Source organism: Neolamprologus brichardi, chromosome 8, assembly GCF_056152115.1.
Source record: "Neolamprologus brichardi isolate AB-2024 chromosome 8, ASM5615211v1, whole genome shotgun sequence".
Classification (NCBI taxonomy): Eukaryota; Metazoa; Chordata; class Actinopteri; order Cichliformes; family Cichlidae; genus Neolamprologus; species Neolamprologus brichardi.
Genome location: NC_142111.1, coordinates 11,879,617 through 11,902,476, shown reverse-complemented (window position 1 = coordinate 11,902,476; position 22,860 = coordinate 11,879,617). Strand labels below are relative to the sequence as shown.

General features: G+C 38.8%; 1 protein-coding gene across 2 annotated transcripts; it reads right to left on the bottom strand.

Moving 5' to 3' along the window:
- Nucleotides 1-16,145: 16,145 nt before the first annotated feature.
- On the bottom strand, nucleotides 16,146-22,090 carry LOC102794189 (uncharacterized). Of its 2 annotated transcripts, XM_006805770.3 has the most exons (6): nucleotides 21,183-22,090; nucleotides 18,554-18,672; nucleotides 18,289-18,360; nucleotides 18,120-18,174; nucleotides 17,991-18,027; nucleotides 16,146-17,895 (listed from the first exon to the last, which is right to left on the bottom strand). In XM_006805770.3, the coding sequence occupies exons 1-6, from the start codon at nucleotides 21,853-21,855 to the stop codon at nucleotides 17,874-17,876; spliced, it is 978 nt and encodes a 325-aa protein (XP_006805833.1). In that variant the 5' UTR covers nucleotides 21,856-22,090; the 3' UTR covers nucleotides 16,146-17,873. The 2 variants fall into 2 exon arrangements, with proteins under 2 accessions (XP_006805833.1, XP_035770204.1); XM_035914311.2 differs by lacking the exon at nucleotides 18,289-18,360.
- Between the last annotated feature and the right edge of the window lie 770 nt (nucleotides 22,091-22,860).

Below are 22,860 nucleotides of genomic sequence, written 5' to 3'. Positions count from 1 at the left end.
TGCAGGTAATTACACTAACCAGTAATCTGAGATTCGTGTTCTACAGTTTCATCTTCTGGAATGATCCTGCCAGGCTGGTTGAACAATCTAAGCTTTGATTGTTATAGACATACTGATAGACAGTTCAAGTGTTGTATCAGGCATCCAATTTAGTAAGGGGAAGACATCTGATGGAAGCCGTCATTCAAATGGAATGTTTTTTCATCTTTTCAAATTTTCCAAGACTAGTTTTTAGTGAACCCATGATGCCGTTCTAGGAACCACAGTAGCCTGCAGGTAATAGCTTCATTCTTCTGTCAAGCCTAATTACCATTCAGTTCACAGTTATGCCTTACGTTCATAAGTTCATAATTGCTCAGAACTTCTCGTAAAAATTACTCTTCTCCTTAAACTGGATGAGTTTAAGAGTTTTTTGTGTTTTATTTGGACACAGCCAATGATACTGAAGAGAACAGGATCTCCTCTGTTAATTTAGGTGAAATTAAAAATGAAAGGGCTATGAAGCATCTGTAGTATATCTGTAGTATATCTAATGGTGGGGTATGCCCTGAACGCCTCACCCAGGAGCAGTGGCGGTCCTAGCCTGTTTGGCACCCCGGGCAAACACTCCCTCTGGCGCCCCCCCCCCCCCCCCCCCCCCCACACACACACACACACCCACACACACATAAAACATATTAAGGATTGTACATTAACATAAAACTGCTGTCGAAATTCACCAGAGAAACACACACACACACATGAAGAGAGAGAGAGTATGCATTGTATGCAAACGGCTACCAAACAGCCATCATACAATGAGAACAGGACAAATCAACAATTGACAATGACTAATTAATATTAAAATCTGTAACATAATATATTGTTTGGAGTTTAGTCTGTTACTGTTACTATTTTTACCATTTCTTTTTGGAGCAACTGTAATCCACATAATTTTCTTAGGGATTAATAAAGTATTCTGATTCTGATTGTTTCAGGATACATGACCTGCCATTATCCACTGACACATCTGCTTACCTGTATCTTTTGCTCGTTTCTCCTCCTCTTCTTTTCTATTTTTTCTCTCACTCCCGAGGCATACGTTTTGTCACGTCCTGCGGCGTTCCTGAGGAACGCGAAAGGAGACCTTCGGCGTTCTTATGGTATGCGGCGGGTTATGGGCGAAATCCAGTGCAATGCCGCTCCCGCGGTAATAGAGGTTCCAGCCCTGTATTCCAGCCCTAACCATAACCTTTTTCCTGACCTTAACCAGGACCTTAATGATGTTAAATAGCGTGTTTCTAAGCGATTTGAAGAAAAAGAGCGAACATGTGTAGATTGAGTCCATACGGTTCTCTTATTTCCTCATTTTTCCGAGGTCGTCATTTAGGAACGTGGTGGGTACCCGAAAACGTAATATGTTGACGATTTGTCACCTAGCGTAAAATGTTACGGTTTGGGAGTGAGAACGTGTTGGCACCTGATGGCTTTGAACTTCTCTTGTCCATCTTCCATTGGTTTTAATTTTGCACTCCAGTATGAACACCCCATCCCCCAACCCGAGGATCACCACAACATAACCTAATAGACCTACACTTTAGTTCACAGATTCACTTTGTCTAAGGTGTATTTCTGGGATTTCACACAACCCAGGATTCAAATCATGAATACATAATTTACAACATTATGAATGAAATGTGCTGCCCCCCCCCCCCTTTCGACGGGTTGTGTGTGAGACTTTAAATTATCAAACTGTAAATTATAAATTTTAAATTGTTTTTTATCCCTTTACTCCAAGTCCTTATTGCTTATAGAATTTCGAAAAAACATCGGTGCAAATTATAAGTCTGTATCATGATGTCTGGTGTTTTCATGTTTGTTGTTTTTATTTTGTTTTATTTTGCGAGTTGGTTATTAGGTGCTGCTCCAGCCAGCCAAAGAATCCCCTGCCGCCCCGCCCTCTCCTCCCTGTGCCACAAGCAGCAGGCGCACCTCGCAAACGGAGGGCGCCCCAGCAAATGTACGATAGAAAACCGATCGGTGCCTGTACCATTCCCAATATGCACTGGCTGATGTCGGGGCAGCATGAGTACGAGCAATTTTTTTTTTTTTGCGATGCCCGTGATGCCGCCCCCCACCACGATGCCGCCCCGGGCAACTGCCCGTGTCGCCCATATCAAAAACCGCTACTGCCCAGGAGGCATCCTTGTCAGATGCCCGAACCACCTCAGCTGGCTCCTTTCGACGTGGAGGAGCAGCGGCTCTACTCTGAGCCCCTCCCGAATGGCCGAACTTCTCACCCTATCTCTAAGGGAAAGGCCAGCCACCCTTCGGAGGAAGCCCATTTCCGCTGCTTGTGGCCGCAATCTCGTTCTTTCAGGCACTACCCACAGCTCATGATCATAGGTGAGGGTAGGGACGTAGATCGACGGGTAAATTGAGAGCTTTGCTTTTACACTCAGCTCTCTCTTCACTACAACAGACAAAGTCCGCATCACTGCGGCTGCCGCACCAATCCGTCTATCGATCTCCCGCTCCCTTCTCCCGTCACTCATGAACAAGACCCCGAGATACTTAAACCCCTCCACTTGGGGCAGGAACTCATCCCTGACCTGGAGTGGGCCAGGGATGTCAAAGCATCAAACAAAACATCACATTGCCTTCAGCAGTTTGTCTTCTTCCTCTTGTGCATCTTGCTGACATATGTTCCTAGGAGTGTGTTGACCTACCCGGCCTTAGGCATGATACAAAGGAAAACCTGATTCATCAGATCAAGCCACCTTCTTCCATTGTTCAGTTCTCCAGTGCAGGCACTCCCATCAACAATGTAGGTTCTTTTGGTGGTCTTACATATTTTTGTGTATCCAACCAGCTTTTCATGGTGGTATGAAGTCAGCATATATTGATTTTAAATTGTTACTGCACATATGAAGTAATGTAAATGGGTTAGCAACTCTGATATCAACTATGATAGGTATTCTAATAAATCCTGAAGCTTACTGGGGTTTTTTTTTTTCAGGGGGTGGGGGTGTATCCAGTTTCTGGGCGAGTTGTGACATTATGACATTTTGAATGCTCACTGCCCATTTTAATGACATACAGTATGATGATGTGGCTTCTTTTACCTTTTGTTGGATTAAACATGTTTCAACCTGTGCTGGAAATTCTGGTTTGTTCTATTCATTGAAAGAAACAATGTAAGTATGTAGTTTTGATACATCAAAATATCTGATGTAAACTTCCGTATTTTGTTTCCAGAGAGTTTTGAGATTAAATGTGTGTTGCTTACTAGTCAATGTTTGAATGCATCCTTTTAAAGCTACAACACTCAGCTACCTCAGTCACTTCGCGTGTGTTTTTTGTGTGTGTATCACTCATATATGGAAGTGTTGTGGTGTCCATATGCCATTCAGATTTGAAGAGAGGTTGTTTTTACATGTTGTTTTGGTTTTGATCTGTTGGACTAAAAAAATCCACAGGATGTTGATGTGTCTTTAAGTGGTAAACTTTTTCATTTAGCTTCCTAACGAGAAATTAAGAGCAAACAAGCGACAGGGGAATGCTAGAAATTTAGACTCTTTGGTGAAAGAAAGTTTGCAAGTATTTTTTTTTCATTTAAGAATATGCTCTACCAAATTGTTCTCATGTGGAGTAAAAGTTGCAATACTAAGGTGATCAGGTTTACATTTTGATGAGATACAAAAATCTTATGAAAATTCAATACTGCTATAATTTGATCCTAAGATTTACCATAAAGGAAGTCCTGTGTTTAAAAAACAACAACAAAAAACAAAACAAAACCTATGGGCTTTTTAAAAAAAGAATTAAAAAAGACTATCGTTATTATTCCCTCAAATAAAGAAACAATGCAAAAGAGATACAGTCAGAACATTCCTTCCTTGTACTGTTGAGTATATTCTGTATTAAAAGATTATAAGGAGACACAACATGACACTGTGACACCTTCCATTTGGCAAAGTAAGCTTGGCACCGACAAGAGCCAAATCTGAACACGGTCCTGCCTTTCGATTATTCATTGATTACGCAAGTACATCATATCTACAAATATTGCACGAACAACAAGATGGAATAGGCACTGACAGTGTATAGCAACTGTCAAGTGTTCTCTGTCTGTGAGGTGCCCACACTTGACAAAGACCAGACTTTGAATTTCACTCAATTTATTTTGACCAGTTTCAAGTTCATTCAGTCAATCAGGTAGTTAGCTAGTTAGATAGCTGAGAGGTAGATAGATAGGTGAAAAACCGATAGCCCGTCTAGCTCAAAGTCTTCCTCACAGTGGAAAGTGGATTGTGCTTTGTTTGCTGTCCTCTCAGTATGTCGCACCCAGGTCAAATGGCTGCTGCATGCATTTTAAGGTCTACTAGGCATGCCAGCCCTTGATTGCTCTAATTCAGCTCACCTGGCGGAGCGGCACGCACCAGGCCGCACTTAGTTGTAGAATGCACAAGGTCTAATCAGCGGCCACGCGCAAGCAGCAGCACAGAGCAGGTAGTGGGCAAGAGGAGGAAGAGAAGAGTAGCAGCCACACCTACTAGGTCAGCGCGACAGCAACTGTTATGAGAAACAAAACAGACACACAACATACATTTTAAACTGAAGCATCTGATTCTTCGTCATCCTCTAGATAATAAATTGGAATCCAGTCAGGTGAGAAGTACAAGTCAGATACCTTTTCCACCCATTATGTGTTTATACACCTCTCTGCATAATGGTTATTATCCTATCTTCATCCACTCATCCCGATCAGTTGCGTCAGATGGCTGCCCCTCCCTGAGCCTGATTCTGCTGGATGTTTCTTCCTATTAAAAGGGACTTTTTCCTTCCCACTGTCGAAAAAAAGCACTTGCTCATAGGGGTCATTTGATTTTTGGGGTTTCTCTGTTTTATCTGTATTATTGTAGGGTCTTTACCTTACAATATAAAGCACCTTGATGCAAACTGTTGTTGTGATTTGGCACTATGTAAATAAAATTTAATTGACATGAACTGTCACTCAGATTTAGGTGTACACTGATCCAGCCATACCAGTATTTGTCTAAGAGACAGTATGTCAATGGAAAATTGTACTTAGTAGTCAGTATAATCTTTTAATGATATAAGTTTGCATATGGTAGAATACTGCATGTAATCATTTGTGTTTAGAAGTATATAGTTGGTGGCATATTGAAAGAATGTCTCATCCTAGGAGGTCTGTAACATTCCAGGGTGTTCTGGCATTCACCCCCACATCCTAGGAGCATGGGGAAGGTCGTACCTTGTTTTATTGTTTTACGGTAGGATCAGTCTGATGAGCCGAACCACCAGTGAGATGTCGGAGGGTGAGAAACACTATTTTGGTATATAAAACGGCCGCAAAGGTTTAAAGTAACGTGATAAATTAGGTTGGGTTTGCCGAAAGGAGCTGAATTAGACTTAGCCGAAATTACTTCGTGACAAATTAAAATACGTTTAGGCAAATGAAAACGTTTAGGCAAATTTCTCTGTCTCTTTGAGACAGAGAAATTAAAATAGGTTGGGTTCGCCGAAAGGAGCTGAATTAGACTTAGGTTTTAGAGGTAGCCGAAATTACTTCGTGACAAATTAGCACGCAAATGTCTATGTGTGTGTATGTGTCTGGAAGTAAGTTGATTTTACAGCACAATACGCTGCTGAACTACTTCCATTTTTGTTTTCTTTGCTGAGGCTCACGTACTGGTGACAAAGGAGAATGGTTGAGTTTCATCTCATAAAACTGATACCGCTTCACCATTAGGGTGAAGTTGAAGGCCGTATCAGTAAACCACTCTGAAGTCAAGCGTGCCAGCGATGGCCCAGCAAAATCTTTGAAAATGGGGAATAAACAAGTAAAATTAACACCTGATGAGAAATGGTTAGAAAAACAACAAGCCGGAGCAGGTAAAATCAGTGGAAATAGGTGGAGAAAGCCACAAAAAGAAAAAAAAAAAAAAACAACGCAAATTCTTTAGATTGCCCTGATCAACAGCAGCCGGTGCTCCAGACCATTAATTTAACCAGTTGTTAATAGTAATCTGCATTAAGCTCAGGGTTGCTCAAATTCAGTACAATGACATACGAAGTAAAATAGGTAAATATTTAAACTAATGACGTGCATAGAGGCATTTGACCTGTTTGAAAGACTGTCGTCTTATTATGAGCCATGGTTGAGATATAGAGCACACCTATGAAAACAACTAATACGCTGAACCCTGTATTAAACAGCTGAAAACTACATGATGGAGAAGCTGAATTGAATATGAAAGTGCAAGTCTTTGCCACTTTGCCCCACAAGGGGCAAAGCACGCAACCACTGTGTGAGGTTGCGTTGTGGTCTCTTCTGAGCTGATGAGCAAGCTACACATTATCAGATCAGGAGCTGGCTGAGAACTCTTAAAAGAGAGGGAAATGAAACTATGATAACTGGAGTGTGCAGCGTTTCCGTGAGCAGTTTTCCTGTATCTTGACTCATGTGTGTGGAGTGTTCATAGCATCAGCATTATGTTTCTGTTTATTTGTTTTGTTGGGTTGAAAAATAATTAAATAAACTTGTGATCATACTTATGGATCACCAAGGCACATATCATCAGCCATGTAATTTATTTATGCGGATGAAAAAGTGAGTGTGAATGTGTCTGACGTCACAGTGTTTTTGTGCGCTGTGTAAAAGTAATTGCCTCTGATTGTGAGAGCGGTGATTCTGCAGGTCACCAGCTATTGTAAAGTAAAAAAAAAGAGTGAAAAAGAGACAAAATTTAAAAAGGTTTTGTGTTGATCAGCCAAGAACAACTACAATCTCATTTTCTGCTTAAAGGACTGTTCACAAAAACAGGAGAGAGAGAGAGATGTGTGTTGATTAAGCAGTGATAATAATAATGAAAATGTCTTAGTTTGTCACTTTCAGGTGAAAAGCAGACCTGAATCAATTTTCCACATGCAGCGGTCGGAAGAAAGTTATAGTTTAACATCATTGGAAACATTCAGGCCAAGTTCAGGCTTACTTATTTACAGCACCATGTGTCTCTTAAAGTCACAAGCGAGCTCTCACTCCTCCCTGAAGACAAGGAATGCAGCTCCAAAGAGCAATAACATGGCAGATAAAGAGACAGCAGCAGAATCCTGGGCAAAGAGTCCCAGCAAGCAGCAGCAGTGTGGACAAACAGCATGAGAGAAGAAGAGCAAACCCATCATCCTGCCTGATTGGATGAATGGCACTGTGTTCCCAACAAGCTGCAAATGCACTGTGCATGTGAAAAGAACGTTTGAGGAGAACTGAGGAGACTGTTGGAGTTTGACATTTGCCACCTTTGGAGAAAATGGCATAAAGAGACAGTGAAACACAGGACAAAGCTGAAAGAGAACTGCCTGCTATTGGACTGTTGAAGTGGGAGAGGACAACAGTGAGAGTAAGTGAGAATGCTGGTGTTTAATTTGGGAAATCAAAATTTGGGTTAGCAAACCTGGGAAAAACAAAACTGACTGCTTAAGTGGGAAAATTGTGAAGGAGTCTGAAACACTGCAAAAAGAAACATACAAAATCACACACACAAGCAGAACATGCATAACCCTACTAACACTTCCAAACACAAGAGAGCTCATGAAGATTAGACAACATCTTAAGCATGTGAGTCTGTTTACCATCTTGTCCAAGTCACTTAGTGTGATGAGAAGTGATGCAAAGATCAATGGACTCATAGCACATCAGTTACAAAATGATTAAATAATACCAGAGAAATGTGTAGGAAAGGCAGCTTTAAGAACATGTTCTGCTGGATATGCAGCTCCACAGACATGCATTAAACCTGCCTAATAACACAAACACCCATGCAATGAAAATTAGCTTGTTATCTCTCATCAGTGTTAAAATAGTGTGAATTTAACAGACACTTGTTATCAAATGCTGAATTTATCCAATGCAAAAAATTGACTCTCTAGGTTGCAGGACAACAGTTTAACTTTTGTGGGAAAAAAGATTCTGGTTTGACCAACAAGTGATCAGACGATAAATTTAGTTGTTAATATAGTAAATTGGGAGATGCTTTCTGCTTGATTGATGCAGCACAAGTAATTTACTGTATGAGGGAAATTCTATTTTTGTGATAACATTTTGAACATGCATTTCTGTTGTCCTGTCATCTTAGTGGGTTAATAGCTGATATGCAAATTAGTTGATCGTTCTTAGATTAATGAAAGGTGACTGAATTCTAGCATGAGTGAATTGGATGTGTTGGAGTTTGTTAGAGTGGAGACTCTAAAACACTGAGTTTCCTGTTTTGATGTGCGAGTGAATCCTGTACCTAGATACACAACTCTGAATACATAAGAACAAACGTCTTTTGTGAAATAGCTGATGACATGTCACATGTTTTATGATGACGGGAAAAAAGAAAAACTGGATAATATGGATCTGTGGCCCAAATGAGTGAAAAGCACAGACCTGGGGATTAAACTCATAACATATTAGGGTTATGTTGTGTGTTGTGCAGCTGATGGTTGGTTTGGAGTGAATCTAGCTGATGATTTTTCTTTTGTTGTGAAGTTGAGCCTGCCAATTAGTATGATGGTATGATAAACCATACTAATGGTATGATTTACCCTCCTGAGATGAGGAGCTTGTGTCATGACTTAACAAGGCCTTTTTATTTTTGATACTTTCACAGTGCACTGAAAGTTTTGTTCGATAATCTCTGTTTAAGCAGATCTGCACGATTAGAAGCGCTATACGGCACGTTGTCGAGAAAATTGTTACAAGTAAGTTTCTCCACATTAAAATGGGCTCAGGAGAAAGCCACTTATTTGGGACATTTAGAAAATGACAGTCCCTGCCTAAAAAAAGGATTCAGCGAGGTAATCCGATCTAAAGTTCTTCTTTTTCTTTTGAAATGACATCATTTTGCTGAGGGTGGAGATCAAATGCGACGATAGTTTCCACTATCAGCAAAGAAAGAATGAATGAATGAATGGAAATAAAAACAAACTGACTGACTGGTAAAAGCTGACAAGACTTGACCACGACTCAAAGTTAACCCCCACCTGACAAAGGTGTGGATGTATCTCTGTGTGTGTCTCTGTTTCAGGAGCAGAAGGAGACCACAGGAGGAAACTTGGGTCACATGACTATGTGAACTTTGCAAATTTAACCTTTTTAGTTTAAAATTTTCTGTGTCTGTGAATTTACCATGGGTGTGTTATTCACTACCTTGTGTTGCTCACAGAGGAAACTGTGAGAAAGTGTGTATACACCTGCACAGCGCTAACATTTGCATTCTTTTCTACAGCATTACAGTTCTTCATGTGTTTGATCATGTGATTTATAAGAGGACTAGTTAATGTTTTTCTACTACAGGATTTCTGGGTTTATGTGTGAAGAAAACTGTGTTTACAGGTTATGAGTTGGTGATGCTGTTACACTGTGTTTTTGGGAAAATGTGAAGGTTATTTTGACAATATGAATAACACGGGAAAAATTTCCTGTGTTGAAACTAGTGTCATTTCTTTCCACAGCTATGGATGGTTAACTTTATGTTCTTTTTATGGCACCTCTGGAACCATGAGGCATGACATCATGATTCTGTGAAGGCACAGGAACCAGAAGCTATGGTGATGATGACAGCAGTTTCCTATGAACATCACCTAATGCTGTGTCACTGTACTGTGCATACGATGACACTCTGAAGACTGCTGGGATCATAACAGCAGTAAGATAACTGGACCCAGCACCCTTTCCACAGAGGGGTTTTTCTGCAGAGGATGGACAGTAGAAGAGCCATAAGTATTCCCATCGCAGGACAAAGACAGAATCGGCAAATACAGACTATTATGTCTGTTCCCATATGCCCAGCATGTCAACACACCCCACACTATATGTGTTCCTGGACCAACTCCAAGGGAAGAACTATTCCATGATACTAGCAGAGAAAGGGGGACTTTGTGTCCTCTTCAACAACACATGCTGCACTTACATACCAGACGATGTACACTCATTAAACATGACTGACGCCCTGAATGCTTTGAGACAAATCCAGCAGGCCCAAAATAAGGACTATGTAAGTGATACAAGTGACTGGTTTTCTTGGCTTTACACTGGCTCCTGGTTACAGGTGCTAAAAGGACTACTTATCGGAGTTGGGATATTTTTACTTTTATTTTGTGTCTTTGTAACATGTATACTGCCATGTTTAAAACTCTTGATTAACCGCATAATATTTTCCACTGTTGCTGCATACATAGCCGTGACAAGTGATGATAATGACCCCGACCTGTTGAAAGATGAAGACTTTGTATGACCAATGACGATGTGACAGAAAATGTACAACAAGGTGTTGCATACTGATATCTCATTTAAAGTTATACTGACAACAGGAAGGAATCAATGGAAAATTGTACTTAGTAGTCAGTATAATCTTTTAACGATATAAGTTTGCATATGGTAGAATACTGCATGTAATCATTTGTGTTTAGAAGTATATAGTTGGTGGCATATTGAAAGAATGTCTCATCCTAGGAGGTCTGTAACATTCCAGGGTGTTCTGGCGTTCACCCCCACATTCTAGGAGCATGGGGAAGGTCGTACCTTGTTTTATTGTTTTACGGTAGGATTAACGTAGCTCTATCTGTTTTAGGCTAAGTGCCTTTTGTTTAGATGAACTGCTGGAGCAGGTTTAGGGAAGTCATTTATGGGGTCACACTCTGACCCCCCCCCCCCCACACACACACACACACACACACACACACACACACGCACACATACACCTCCACATTTCAATGTATGGAACAAACGCTCACTGAAGTGTATAAATAAAAGACCAGGGCAGTCCTCAGGGCTTAGTCTCTGAGCCTCACTCTTGGTGTGTGAGCTCAGGAGGCTGCCCTTGCTAGCAAGAAAATCTGTGTGTTTCTCTTCTCTGATTCTCAACTGAAGAAGTGTTTTAGAATATATCTCTTAACACAGTACTACACAACAGAACAAAACATAATAAACACTGGACATAATAAGACTGGTGACATATACAGGGTGGGCCATTTATATGGATACACCGTAATAAAATGGGAATGGTTGGTGATAGTAAAGTACAATTTGTGGCACATTAGTATATGTGAGGGGGCAAACTCCACAAGATGGGTGGTGACCATGGTGGCCATTTAGAAGTCAGCCATCTTGAATACAACGTTTGTTTTTCCAATAGCAAGAGGGGCATGTGACACATGTCACAAGAAAAACAATGGTGTGCTTGGTTTCAACGTAACTTTATTCTTTCATGAGTTATTTACAAGTGTCTGACCACTTATAAAATGTGTTCAATGTGCTGCCCATTGTGTCGGATTGTCAATGCAACCCTCTTCTCCCACTTTTCACACACTGATGGCAACACCGCAGGAGAAATGCCAGCACAGGCATCCAGTATCCGTAGTTTCAGGTGCTGCACATCTCGTATCTTCACACCATAGACAATTGCCTTCAGATGACCCCAAAGATAAAAGTCTAAGGGGGTCAGATCGGGAGACCTTGGGGGCCTTTCAACAGGGAAGGAACAAGTACTTTGATTTATCGCCTTATAAGAAGTGATTACATAAGCACACATTGTGCACATGCACAGTGTGTGACTCTGTTTGTTTTCATTTTGGCACAGGCAGCTTTTCTATTTTTTGGTTATTTTTTGTTTTTGTTTTGTTTCATCAACCAGTCAAACCTCTTGGAAGAATGTATTGTACCATAGGTTACTACTTTCACCTTTCCCCTCTGTCAGTGCGCCCCAGGGCAGCTGTGGCTACAATGTAAAGAAAAATAAAAATAAAGCAACTGAATATTCATGAAATTGCATGCCTTAAAGTTTTACGATTTTGTTTAACTCAGCACTACACTGATATTGTACAAAGGACAAAATGATCTCCTTCCAAACTATATCCAGAGGTTGTTTGAAATTAGAGGAGAAAAAATATATATCATAAAAATATATCATATGTAAATATGTGATTATTGCTCAAATGAAAAATCAGTGGGGTAAACTTCTATAGTGATTGTGATGAGGAATTAAGATTGCATTGTTCATCATCTAAATTTTTAAAAGTGTTTCAAAATCAGGTGGTAAAGAAATCTAAAAACGAGATGCAATATGAATTCCATTGTATATGAAACTTTTGTTTTTCTCCCAGTTCAATATCAGTTGTTCAGTGAAATATTTGTTTGGTGAAATCTAGTTAACCATTTAAATTATGTTGTAAGTATGTAGGTATATGAGGCTTCAGTTGGTAATTCATTTGTGTTCTTCCCATTTAATTTAATCCCTGACTGTCAGTATTTACTTATTTATTTATACAACCTCACATTTTGTTGTTTTCAAGAAGAAAGGACTGAAGTTTACACACACACACACACACACACCTCAAGTCCAGAGGAGTCAGCTGAATGGGAAGAACAAGATCTGGTCAGTTATCACCTACGACCTGCCGGTGATCATATATCCCCTGCTGGGATAATAACCTAGCCAAAGGAAAATATGGAAACCACTGAAATCAAGACAAGGAAGCTCCTTATGGGGGGTTTCACACTAAATCAAGCACCCTGAGCGCCATCTAAGATGGGACAATGAACATTGCCCTTATGAAGTCAGTCACTGTACAAAAAAGGTTATGCTCAATGTTAAAAGTAATGCAATTGAATAGAGGTTTGACATATTATCTATTATCTATGTCTAGGTAACATGCTCCACCTAGACTGGTTCCTGATCAACTGTAATTTTTGCTGACAGTAAAATCAAACTGACAAAAGATACCACTCCCACATTACTCTCTTTTGGCTGACATACTAATCCTGCTGTCATTAAACATATCTACAGAGGTAATTTTAGTCATGCAAGTAGATGCTTCTTATTAACAGAATGAGCATTAGTCATAATCATTGTTAACAGGTACCTCTATTAGAGCACCTTTCATCAAAGCACTTCTTACTCTGTTGACTTATCTCGAAAAAGTAACTTAAGGTCAGTCAGATTTACAGTATGCTTAGCATGCTCCAGGAAGTACTGTGCCTTCTACCATAGCTGGTGAACAATGTACTGCTGTAATGACCTAATGCAAGAAAACAACAAAGCAGCTTAATTTGAGTAAGTTAGCTGTACCTCAATGTCATAGCTTAATTGTTTAACTTACATTTGATACACTGAGCATGTGTTTTTATCCAGAGTGACATAAAACTGTGTATTGTAATGATTAAAAAAAGAGATAAATGTATCAGATTCACATTAACATGGCAATATGGATCCATCCTGCCTCGTTTTAATTGTTCAGGCTGATGTTGGTGGTGTAATATTGCAAGGAGACTACAGGATGATGGTATCATGAAAAACTAAGGCCTGTAGCTTTATACAAGAATCACACATTACAATTTCAGACAAGTGTTTTTTTAATTTAAACTGGCTACAAGAAAACATTTTCCACTGCTAAAGCACAAGAGCATTTAATTAAAAAATATTTTTTTCTTTGCTTTTTGTATAGCAAACACACAAGATGACCACCTATACTCAAAACATACTCATGTTTTTAATTAGTGATTGACTTTTTTATTTTTCTTATAAGATATGTTTTGCTGAAGCAAAGCAAACAGCTATTTTATAGCAAGCGCAGAATTATTTTTGTTTGGCAACCTAGTTTCAAGGTTTAATATCATGTCAGCTTGACATTAATCCCCTCAAAGTTTAATAAGCAGCATTTCTGGTCAACCATTATAATGATAGACATATAGTACATATAAAGTACGTATTCAAATGTCATCAATGAAAAACTACTTTCCAAGCTAACATATAAAGAAATTAATAAGTGCAGTACAATATATATTCTTCACAGCAGTTCATCACAGGTCCAAATTATATAAAATAGACACAGAGGCATGCCAGCAGCAGAAGACATAAGAGAGGTCGAGAAGCACTGGATGCAGATTCACTGGTCCCGCGGCCACTGGCAGGGGCTGTGTGGGCCGATACACATTGAAATATCCTGTTTGCTTGGGGAACATCTTGATCTAGTGGATAAGAATGAAAGAAATCCTTTAGGACACATTTAATATTCACTTGAAAAAAGTCATATCATTATTTGATGTATATGTTCCTGCACTGGAATGTACGCCCTGGTTTATTGTTGCAGAAGTGTAGCCTGTTATGTAATCTGCTAGCTGTTGAAGCCTGTCATGGATGTCTCATAAGAGTTGATGAAGAGGTGAAATCACGTGATACATGTACAGATTACCAAAGATTGTGTTGAACTGCTGAAGACAGTCACATGTTTTTCCTCTTCCTGCCTTCCTAGGGCCAGTGAAAATTCTGTGTTTTTTTATTCAGCTGCTTCAAGCGTGGACTGTGAATAATCCAGTATTTTAGTACATAACAGTCCATCTCGGAACTGAAACCCAATTAAGTGCCTTAAGACAGAATAAAGTGAAGAATGTGCATCACAAAAATCTCAAATGATCACTTGGATAAGATTTGTGATCCTCATTTCTTACAAAACTCCATGAAGAAGCTTTCAAGATCAGACAAGCTGATTACATTACTGTAATCATTGTTAAAATTTTGACAAACCGTTCTATCTTTACTCTCGCAGTCTCAAGTCTCCAAGGTTTGAAAAGTGATGTGTTGGTTTCAGGTGTCACATTAAACTTTTTTCCGTCCAATAAGTCCATCAGTGAGAAAAGGGTAACAAACTGCTGCAGTACGCTTCAAAATGTATATATATACTATGCTAATCAATGGGAGGATGCCCACTGTGTATAAACAATGAACATATATAGGAGAGACACACAACATGGTTGCTGGACCTTTTTCAGAAACATGGTATTCAAAATAGAGGCATCAATAAGAGCACACCAGATAACTGGTAAAATCAGTATGTATAGCTACATTTATTCTGCTCTTTGATATATCACTCAGGCACCTACAGAGCACAGGCTCAATGCAAAGGGGAAATAATTGAGCCTGATTTAACCTTAACACTTACAGTGCTTAATAGATAGATTAATTAGACCACCGTCCAAAGCACAGCTGCCTTAAATTAACAATACTTATAATTATAAACAGATTCTTTAATGTTTCTGTAATGGTTAATCCACCAGTATCCACAAACGTTTGAATCAAAATGACATTTTTAAAGACAAAATATGATTATTAATTTTTAAATATACTGTTTTACAAAAGAATGGAGAAAAAAGTAAAGGACATAATTATTATTTTTGTTAAATATGCCAAATCTAAGTTATTTATTCACTCCTGAAGAGAAAAATCAGCTTAAGTGGCTCAATGTGATGTTTGATTAATTTCTGATTTCTCCATGAAGTTTAGTGTGCCAGCTGCAACTTCAAACCTATTTAGTTCAAATTAAAACTGAAACTACTCAAATAAAACAAGCAAGAAAACAATATGAAATCATATATTTGCTCCCAGAGGATGGAAGAAGTGAAGAAATGGTGTCCAACAATTGCTTTATAATAAGCAAAATCATCAGACATATTACACAGTTCAGATACTCAGTTTAGGAAATGTTTCACAGAAAATAGAAGACCTTTTTGTCGAGTATCACATATTTTTATTTTTTATAGTCCAGAAAAATCACCCTTAGTATCTATTACTCCTCTGAATAATCTAGACAAAATAAAAGTGAACATATAAGCAGGGTCTTATGCAAAGCACTCTGTGTTGGTGCAGTGACGGGCCCCTTACTGCCACAACTTATTTAAACTCTGTTTTTTGTTTAAAGTTAATAATTTGTATTATCATTTATGCAATCTTATGGATTTTCTTTTATTACCGAACAGACAACCCAGCCCCCATATCCAGTGTTTAGGTCAAACAAAGCTGATGGTTTGAGCTTCATATTCAGATGACATTTTTGAAAATGATATCACCCACTCTCCTGCATTTCCTGTGACACTATTTATTTAAATCAGTGCATTGTATAGTTGTAGGGCCCTAAGAAACAAACTAAAGTCACTGACAGTGAGAATGAACCTTTCTATTTGTGTGACACATCCTTCAAAAATAATGATACACATGCCTACAGACAAGTACCTATTTGCAGTCAATACTACAGTGATCGTGTCCACAAACTATTATCAAATAAAATAAAACAATTATACACAAAACATTCACAAATCACAGTTAATAATTATTACATGATTAGTAATTACACTAGTCAGTCAACAGCAGAGACAAATTTATAAAATCCAATAATCAATGTCCATCATTCATATGTCAACTTATTACAAAATATTGTTAGGTAAAGGTACAGAGATTTGCAGTTTTTTGTATCACACGGGCAGCATGTCTGTTACCTGGCAATGTTTAATGTCACTCAGTCTTGTGTTTGTACACACATCACTTTGGTAAGTGAATCTACACAAAAAGGTTTTCTGTCCTTCATGTCCTCACACATTCATCACTATGCTTCATTAGGCCCAGTTCTCTTCTTGTTTATGCAGAACAGAAATACAGCAAACACACAACACCTCCTTTTTCCAAAACATTAAAGACCATGGCGTGTTACGGACTGAACATATATAGGCAAATGAAAGTGATTGTTTATCATGACAAATAATGACTGTGTGGATCAGTGAGAGACTTGATCTTGACATGACAACATTTGTGACTTTGACAATTTGTTGCCGTTTGTTGTTGGGGTTTTTTTTTTCTTTTATTTGCCAAATCTCTGACAAATGAACAAAATTTGTTTTCTAACTAGCGGGGAATCTCAAAAAGATCACACTATATCTTACCAATTTAGATAAAAATGTATTGTTTTATTTCAAAAATATTATCACATGGAATTTTCCGATGTTTACTTCTGAGTACACTATATTAATTTTTCCTATTTACTTTGGTTCATTTGTCACAATGAGTACTGCTTTAAAGCAGCCATGCCTTACCTCTTGGTCTGTGGCAGTCTGTTGACAAAATAAGCACGGCGGTTTTGGTTTGAGCTTAAAGACAACAAACTGCTAACAAAAGAGACAAAAGGGTCCCTGTTTGATTGACAGGTTTGAATGTTTACTTGTTAGAAAAGATTTTTAAAATGTTGGTATCAAGTTTCGGCTTTGATTTGGACCATTTTTCCCTTTTGGTAATTTGATTTTTTTTATACAAGTTTCTGTGTGTTATGGAAGACTAAGTGCCTGAATTACCCCTTGAGGAATATAAGTCATGACATCTGACATTTGCACATGTGCCTTACTGCCTTTCGGTTCTGATTGTTTACCAAATCTTTAACCCACAACTTCCCTTTCTGAACCCAATTCTTTATTGTGAACCAATCAGAGTGTAGCAATTGAATCACAGAAGCTAAAGGATGCTCATGATGCACAAATCAGCTACGCTGAACACATTTTTATCAAAAGAACAACAATATTTACTGGATAATGAAAAAACAGGTAATACAATGTTTTAGCATTAAATTATACTCTAACAGGATGCAAGACAAAAGAACTCAAAAAGGACACAACCTGAGAAATTGCCAATTTTCATAATGTTCATGTTCCTTTTGGCCTCTACTGCAGTCATACTATAGACTATAAACACTTCTGCTTTTGCCATTTATATGTATTTTATATATATTTTCTTGTCTGCATGATTCATGTCATCTCAAGTGTGTCAACCTTTATATATCTTTTTATAACAATAAAAAGACAAAAGAAGAGAAAAAGGCAGAAAGAAGAAATCATATTTGCAAAACCTGTGCACACTGATTTTTTCCTGTTCTTCTTACAAGAAAGCTTTAAGTATGATTTAAAACATAAATATTTCTTTGCTTTTGTTTCATGAAAAGCTCATGTTTGATGTGGTGAAGTCAGGGGAGTAGTTTCCCACATAAGCAAATTAACATAATTCCCAGGGAGCTCAGAGCAGAGAGGCAACAGTCCTGCAAAAACAAAAGCACAACTATGTGTAAAGGCAACAGTGCAACAATAATGCATCTAAAAATATCTCTGTGTTTTTAAATGTGAATAGTCTTACTGCAAGAGGGATCCAGTTAGCTCATCAACAAGACCGCCTGAAAAGAAATACAACATTTATGTCAAACCAAAGTTAATTAAATCTGTGAACACACATCAGTACACCCACAGAAACACAACTAGCATTTACCCGGTGTGCAAACTGTGTCACAAAGAATGGGACAAATGTAGCAGGTTGAGCAACCCTGGAAAACAAAACAAACAAAAAGAGAAAAGGATTAACACAAAGAGGCACTAAGTGAAACAAAGTGCTGTGTATTATTACAGCAGTTATAATCCTTTTATGTCAAGATGCTTGCTTGGCAGTGCTCGCAGTGATCAGACTCGTCTCCTTCCTCACACGGGCACTTGGCACAGTCATTAGAGCAATGCTACAAGATGGGAAGGAACCACAACGTAGAGTGATTAACCGTGCATATGGTATATAGTCAGGACAAATTAACAACGCAGGACTTATAATCATTTGTAGCAGGTTACTGAAATTATGTAAAACCCAACTCTAATGTGTGATTACTGGGCAGATATGCAAATAAAATCTGTTATTTCCATGATATGTTTTTTTACCTCACAAATGGAGCAAACACTACACAAAGATCCAGAGTGGAACTGTGGAGTGTCAGCAGCTCCCTCCTCTTCATCTGAGTCACTTTGGTTGTCCTTTGTGTCTTTACCTTCAGACTCATCTGTAAATGGTTCAGGAAATCATCTTTATCGGAAATGTATTTTATTCAGTTCAATTCAGTTTTATTTATAAATGGTCAAATCACAATAACACTTTCCCCAAGACGCTTTATATTGTAAGCTAAAGACGAGGGAAAGCCCCAATAATCAAATGACCCCCTATGAGCAAGTGCTTTGGTTACAGTGGAAAGGAAAATTTGCCTTTTGACAGGAAGAAAGCAGAACTAGGCTCATTCAGCAAACTGCCACAACTGGTTGGGGGTGAGGGCAGGAAGACAGGCCAAGACACGCTGAGGAAGAGAGTCAAGTGTATCTTGTAGAACATTAAATTGTCTATGTAAAGAAAAAAAAGATGATCATAACTCCACGTGTCTTTCTTCATTATTTAACCTCCTCTTTAACATCAAATCACAAAATTAATTTAATGATCTGGTCAGCAAAAGATCTTTTAGATGCAAACATTAGATATTAGAGTCAGGATTTGTCAAATGTTGCAGTAAAATGCAGCTCAAAAATGTATCAGAATGTATCTTATGTCAGACTGCTATGTTACTGTATAGCACTGAGACATACATGTGGGGTAGAAAATGCATAGGTAAGAATTTATTATTGTAAATGACCCACGGCAATGCTTTTTAGTATCTCTTTCTTTATTACGGTTGCTGTTGCAAACACACGAACGGCTGCAGCTCTACAGCTGCCAGCCGCACAATCATCACCAACAACAACAACAACTACAGACAGGCATCACAGCTTCTTATTTCGGCGAGGCATTTTGCATCCATCTCCCCTGCAGCGGCACCGCAGACCATGCCCCCCCAGAATTACAAAAGCAAGTAATGCCATGTAATCATATTTGTCCATTTCATTAGGTACACCTGTTTAATTGCTGTTTAATACAAGGATTGACACCTGGAAAGTATACACAGCGCTTCACTTCTTACACATTTTGTCATTTTACAGCCTTATTCGAAAATGGATTCAATTCATTTTTAACCTCAAAATTCTACTAATAACCTATAATGAAAAAGTGAAAGTATATTGCATGAAATTCTTGCAAATTTACTCAAAATAAAATACAATAATATAAAATTTAAAGAAGTATTCACAGCCTTTGGTCAATATTTTCTTGAAGCACCTTTGGCAGCAATTACATCTCATAGTTCCTGCTGCCGAAAAACATCCCCACAGCATGATGCTGCCACCATCATGCTTCGCTGTGGTGATGCTATTTGCCAGCTGATGAGCAAGGTCTGGCTTTTACTGAGAAGTGGCTTCTGTCAGGCCACTCTACCATATAGGCCAGACTGGTGGAGCTCTGTCAGAGTTACTATTGGGTTCTTGGTCACTTCCCTGAAAGAGCTCAATTTTCAGTGTCATGTCAAAGACTGTGAATGAATATAATCCGTTTTGGAATAAGTCTGTAACATGACAAATTCACTTCACTATTCATTCACTCTCACATTCACACACTGGTGGAGGCAAGCTACAGTTGTAGCCACAGCTGCCCTGGGGCAGACTGACATGTGGAACAAGTAAAATGCTGTGAATACTTTCCGGACGCACAGTATCAAAACCTCAGTATTCACATGGGTTTCCTAATTGCTGTGCTGGTGCTGGAGTAAACCTTATTTAATTGAATTGATTTTAATACATCTTGCAGTAATTTGCAACCTCATTCAACAACACTCATATCTGCAAGTTACTTTAGTCGCTTTTTTGCCATTTTTGCAGTTAACCGCAGACATTACAAGCAACTTTAGGCCATATTTTTTTCTTTTTTAACTACTGAGTCTGTACTGACATCAACCCCCCTGTGACAAGTCTGCTCACTGGCAGCCCAGGTTATGTGTTAGTCAGTCCGTCTCTGTACTAACAAGCAATCCAAGAAATGCTTTTCTAGCAAGGTCTGATTACTGCCATTTATTGAGAAGTTACATGACTAACTGTGTAATTCTGTTTGGTGCAATATTTTTTTGTATGTATGACACAGACAGTCTCTTTTTTGTATTATACTTCTGTCATAACATCATGTGACATGTTCGTTTTTACAAAATAGTCTAAGTAGCTTTAGTGTAAACAAAGCTAAAATTCCTACAGGTCCCATTTGTTGTCATTCTTTTTCTAGCATGAAGCAATGACTGTGCTTTTAAAATGTGCCCTAAACTGTAGCACCCTCTTTTAGACAAATCTCCAAGTATTTAATGTTTGGTGTTTGAAGTCTCAAAAGCTACATTGGCACAACAAATGGAATAGATGGTTTAGATACTGTTGGGTTCCTACCGCACAGATAATCCAGTCTATTTTAGGACTGATATGTATGACGGTGTTCCTAAAGTAACCCCAGTAAGCTGAACAATGACAGAGAGCTACTGTAGAGTACAGATTTACTCATGGAGTTCTAAGAAAACTCATTATTTCTTGTAACTAATATTTAAATACTGCATCATTCAGTATCTAAACTATTAATAAGTTTCAAAATGTGTATGGGTTTAAAAAAAAGTGTTTTCACCATCTTCATCTTCAGAGTCATCCTCATGTGTATCCTCTTCAGCACTGTCAGCCTCCTCTTCCTTATCTCCTTGAGTTGCTTTATCGTCATCCTCTTCTCTTGGTTCCTCCTCGTCATCTTCCTCATTATCAGCTGGGACTTCCTCATGAACCTCCTCCTCGCGATCTGCATCTTCATCTACCTTCTCCTCGCCATTCTCATCTGTATCTTCATACACCTCCTCCTCTTCATCTTCATCTGCTGCATATTCTTCTTCAGATTCTTCCTCTTCTGCATCATCCTCATCTTCCTCATCAGAAGCCTCACCTTCTTCTTCCTCTTTCTTATCAGTCTTGTCATCTTCCTCCTCAGCTTCCTCCTCTGCTATCTCCTTCTCATCCTCCTGTTCTTTTTTATCTTTTTCTTCTTCTACTTGTTCATCAGTCTCTATCTCATCATCATCTGAGTCTTCATCATCTTTCTCCTCTTCTACATGTTCATCATCTTCCTCAGTGCCATCACCACCCTCAGCTGTTTCAGCTTCTTCAGCCATAACCTCCTCAGCATTTCTAACGTGGAGGCTTTCCTCCATTTCATTCAAGTCTTGGGCACTTACTACAGCAGAGAACGGCACCTGGGTTGAGCACAGCAGCACAAGCAGGAGCCTTACCACCCAAAGTTTCACACGTTCCATCTCGGAAGAAATGCAGCTTTGGAACTTGAGGACTGTCTTAGTCTATTCACTTTATTCTTCCACCAAAAACCAAAACAGCCGATGGCTGCTAAAGCCGCAACTGATTTAGGCAGAGTGTTCAGGTCTTTTTCTCAGGCTCCCGAGAGACGGGGTGAAAATAACTGCTCACAGAGAGCAGTGTGCCAGCCTTGTGCTGAGAACACAAGAGGACACAGTGAAAACGCGACTGTGTGTGCGGTGTAGTTATGTCGCTGTATGTAAGTGAGTGACAGAGGCACATGTCGAAGAAGAATGCTCCTGATGCCCTTAACACAGAGCATTAGAGAGGTGGGTGTATGCCTTTGGTGGGTGGGGGAGGGGGCTACTGAACTGCAAGAGGGTGGGGAAAAATAAGTCACTTAAAAAAATGGAAAGCTTAATTGCAAAAATTAAATAATTTAAAGATGAAGTTTTGGTTCTATACACAGCTTTTGTTGTCATAGTTCCCAACCTATTCAGGAAAGAACTTTATAGATATACTGTGTGTGTGTGTTTCATTAGATTAATGGTTGGTGGATTTTTGGAGAACTCTTCTCACTGTCTCTTATATAATTTAATGCAAATAATAACCTTTCCAACACACTCTACACAGCAAAATTAATTTCTTCTTTCCAGTCCTGAAGCAAGTGAAAACATGTCAACATGATTTATGGCATTCGTGAACATACAAGGAAATGGAAAGCATGGCACTCTGAACATGTGGTGCTTTCCAAAATAGTCATTTGAACAACTGAATGTTTGTACTCATTTTTTTTTTTTTTTTTACTTTGGAGCCAGCAGGAAGAGAACACTTACATTTAGGAGCATTATAAAAGTCTACACTCACAGTGCCACAGTCAGCTACAATAAAGCAAAGAGCAGCCAGGCTGAAAGCGATGACACTGCCTCTCAGTGTGAACTGCTCCTCCTGCAACTGACAGGTAGCACGGCTAACTATTTACAGTGAAGGCTCCTTCAATAGCTTGT

Excerpts from the sequence above, each read along its gene's own strand:
- LOC102794189 (XM_006805770.3), bottom strand. The coding sequence starts at position 21,855 with ATGGAACGTGTGAAACTTTGGGTGGTAAGGCTCCTGCTTGTGCTGCTG. Across the intron at positions 18,673-21,182 it reads TGACTCTGAAGATGAAGATG|ATGAGTCTGAAGGTAAAGAC; the intron begins GTGAAAACACTT and ends AACCATTTACAG. Across the intron at positions 18,175-18,288 it reads ATCACTGCGAGCACTGCCAA|GGTTGCTCAACCTGCTACAT; the intron begins GCAAGCATCTTG and ends TTTGTTTTCCAG.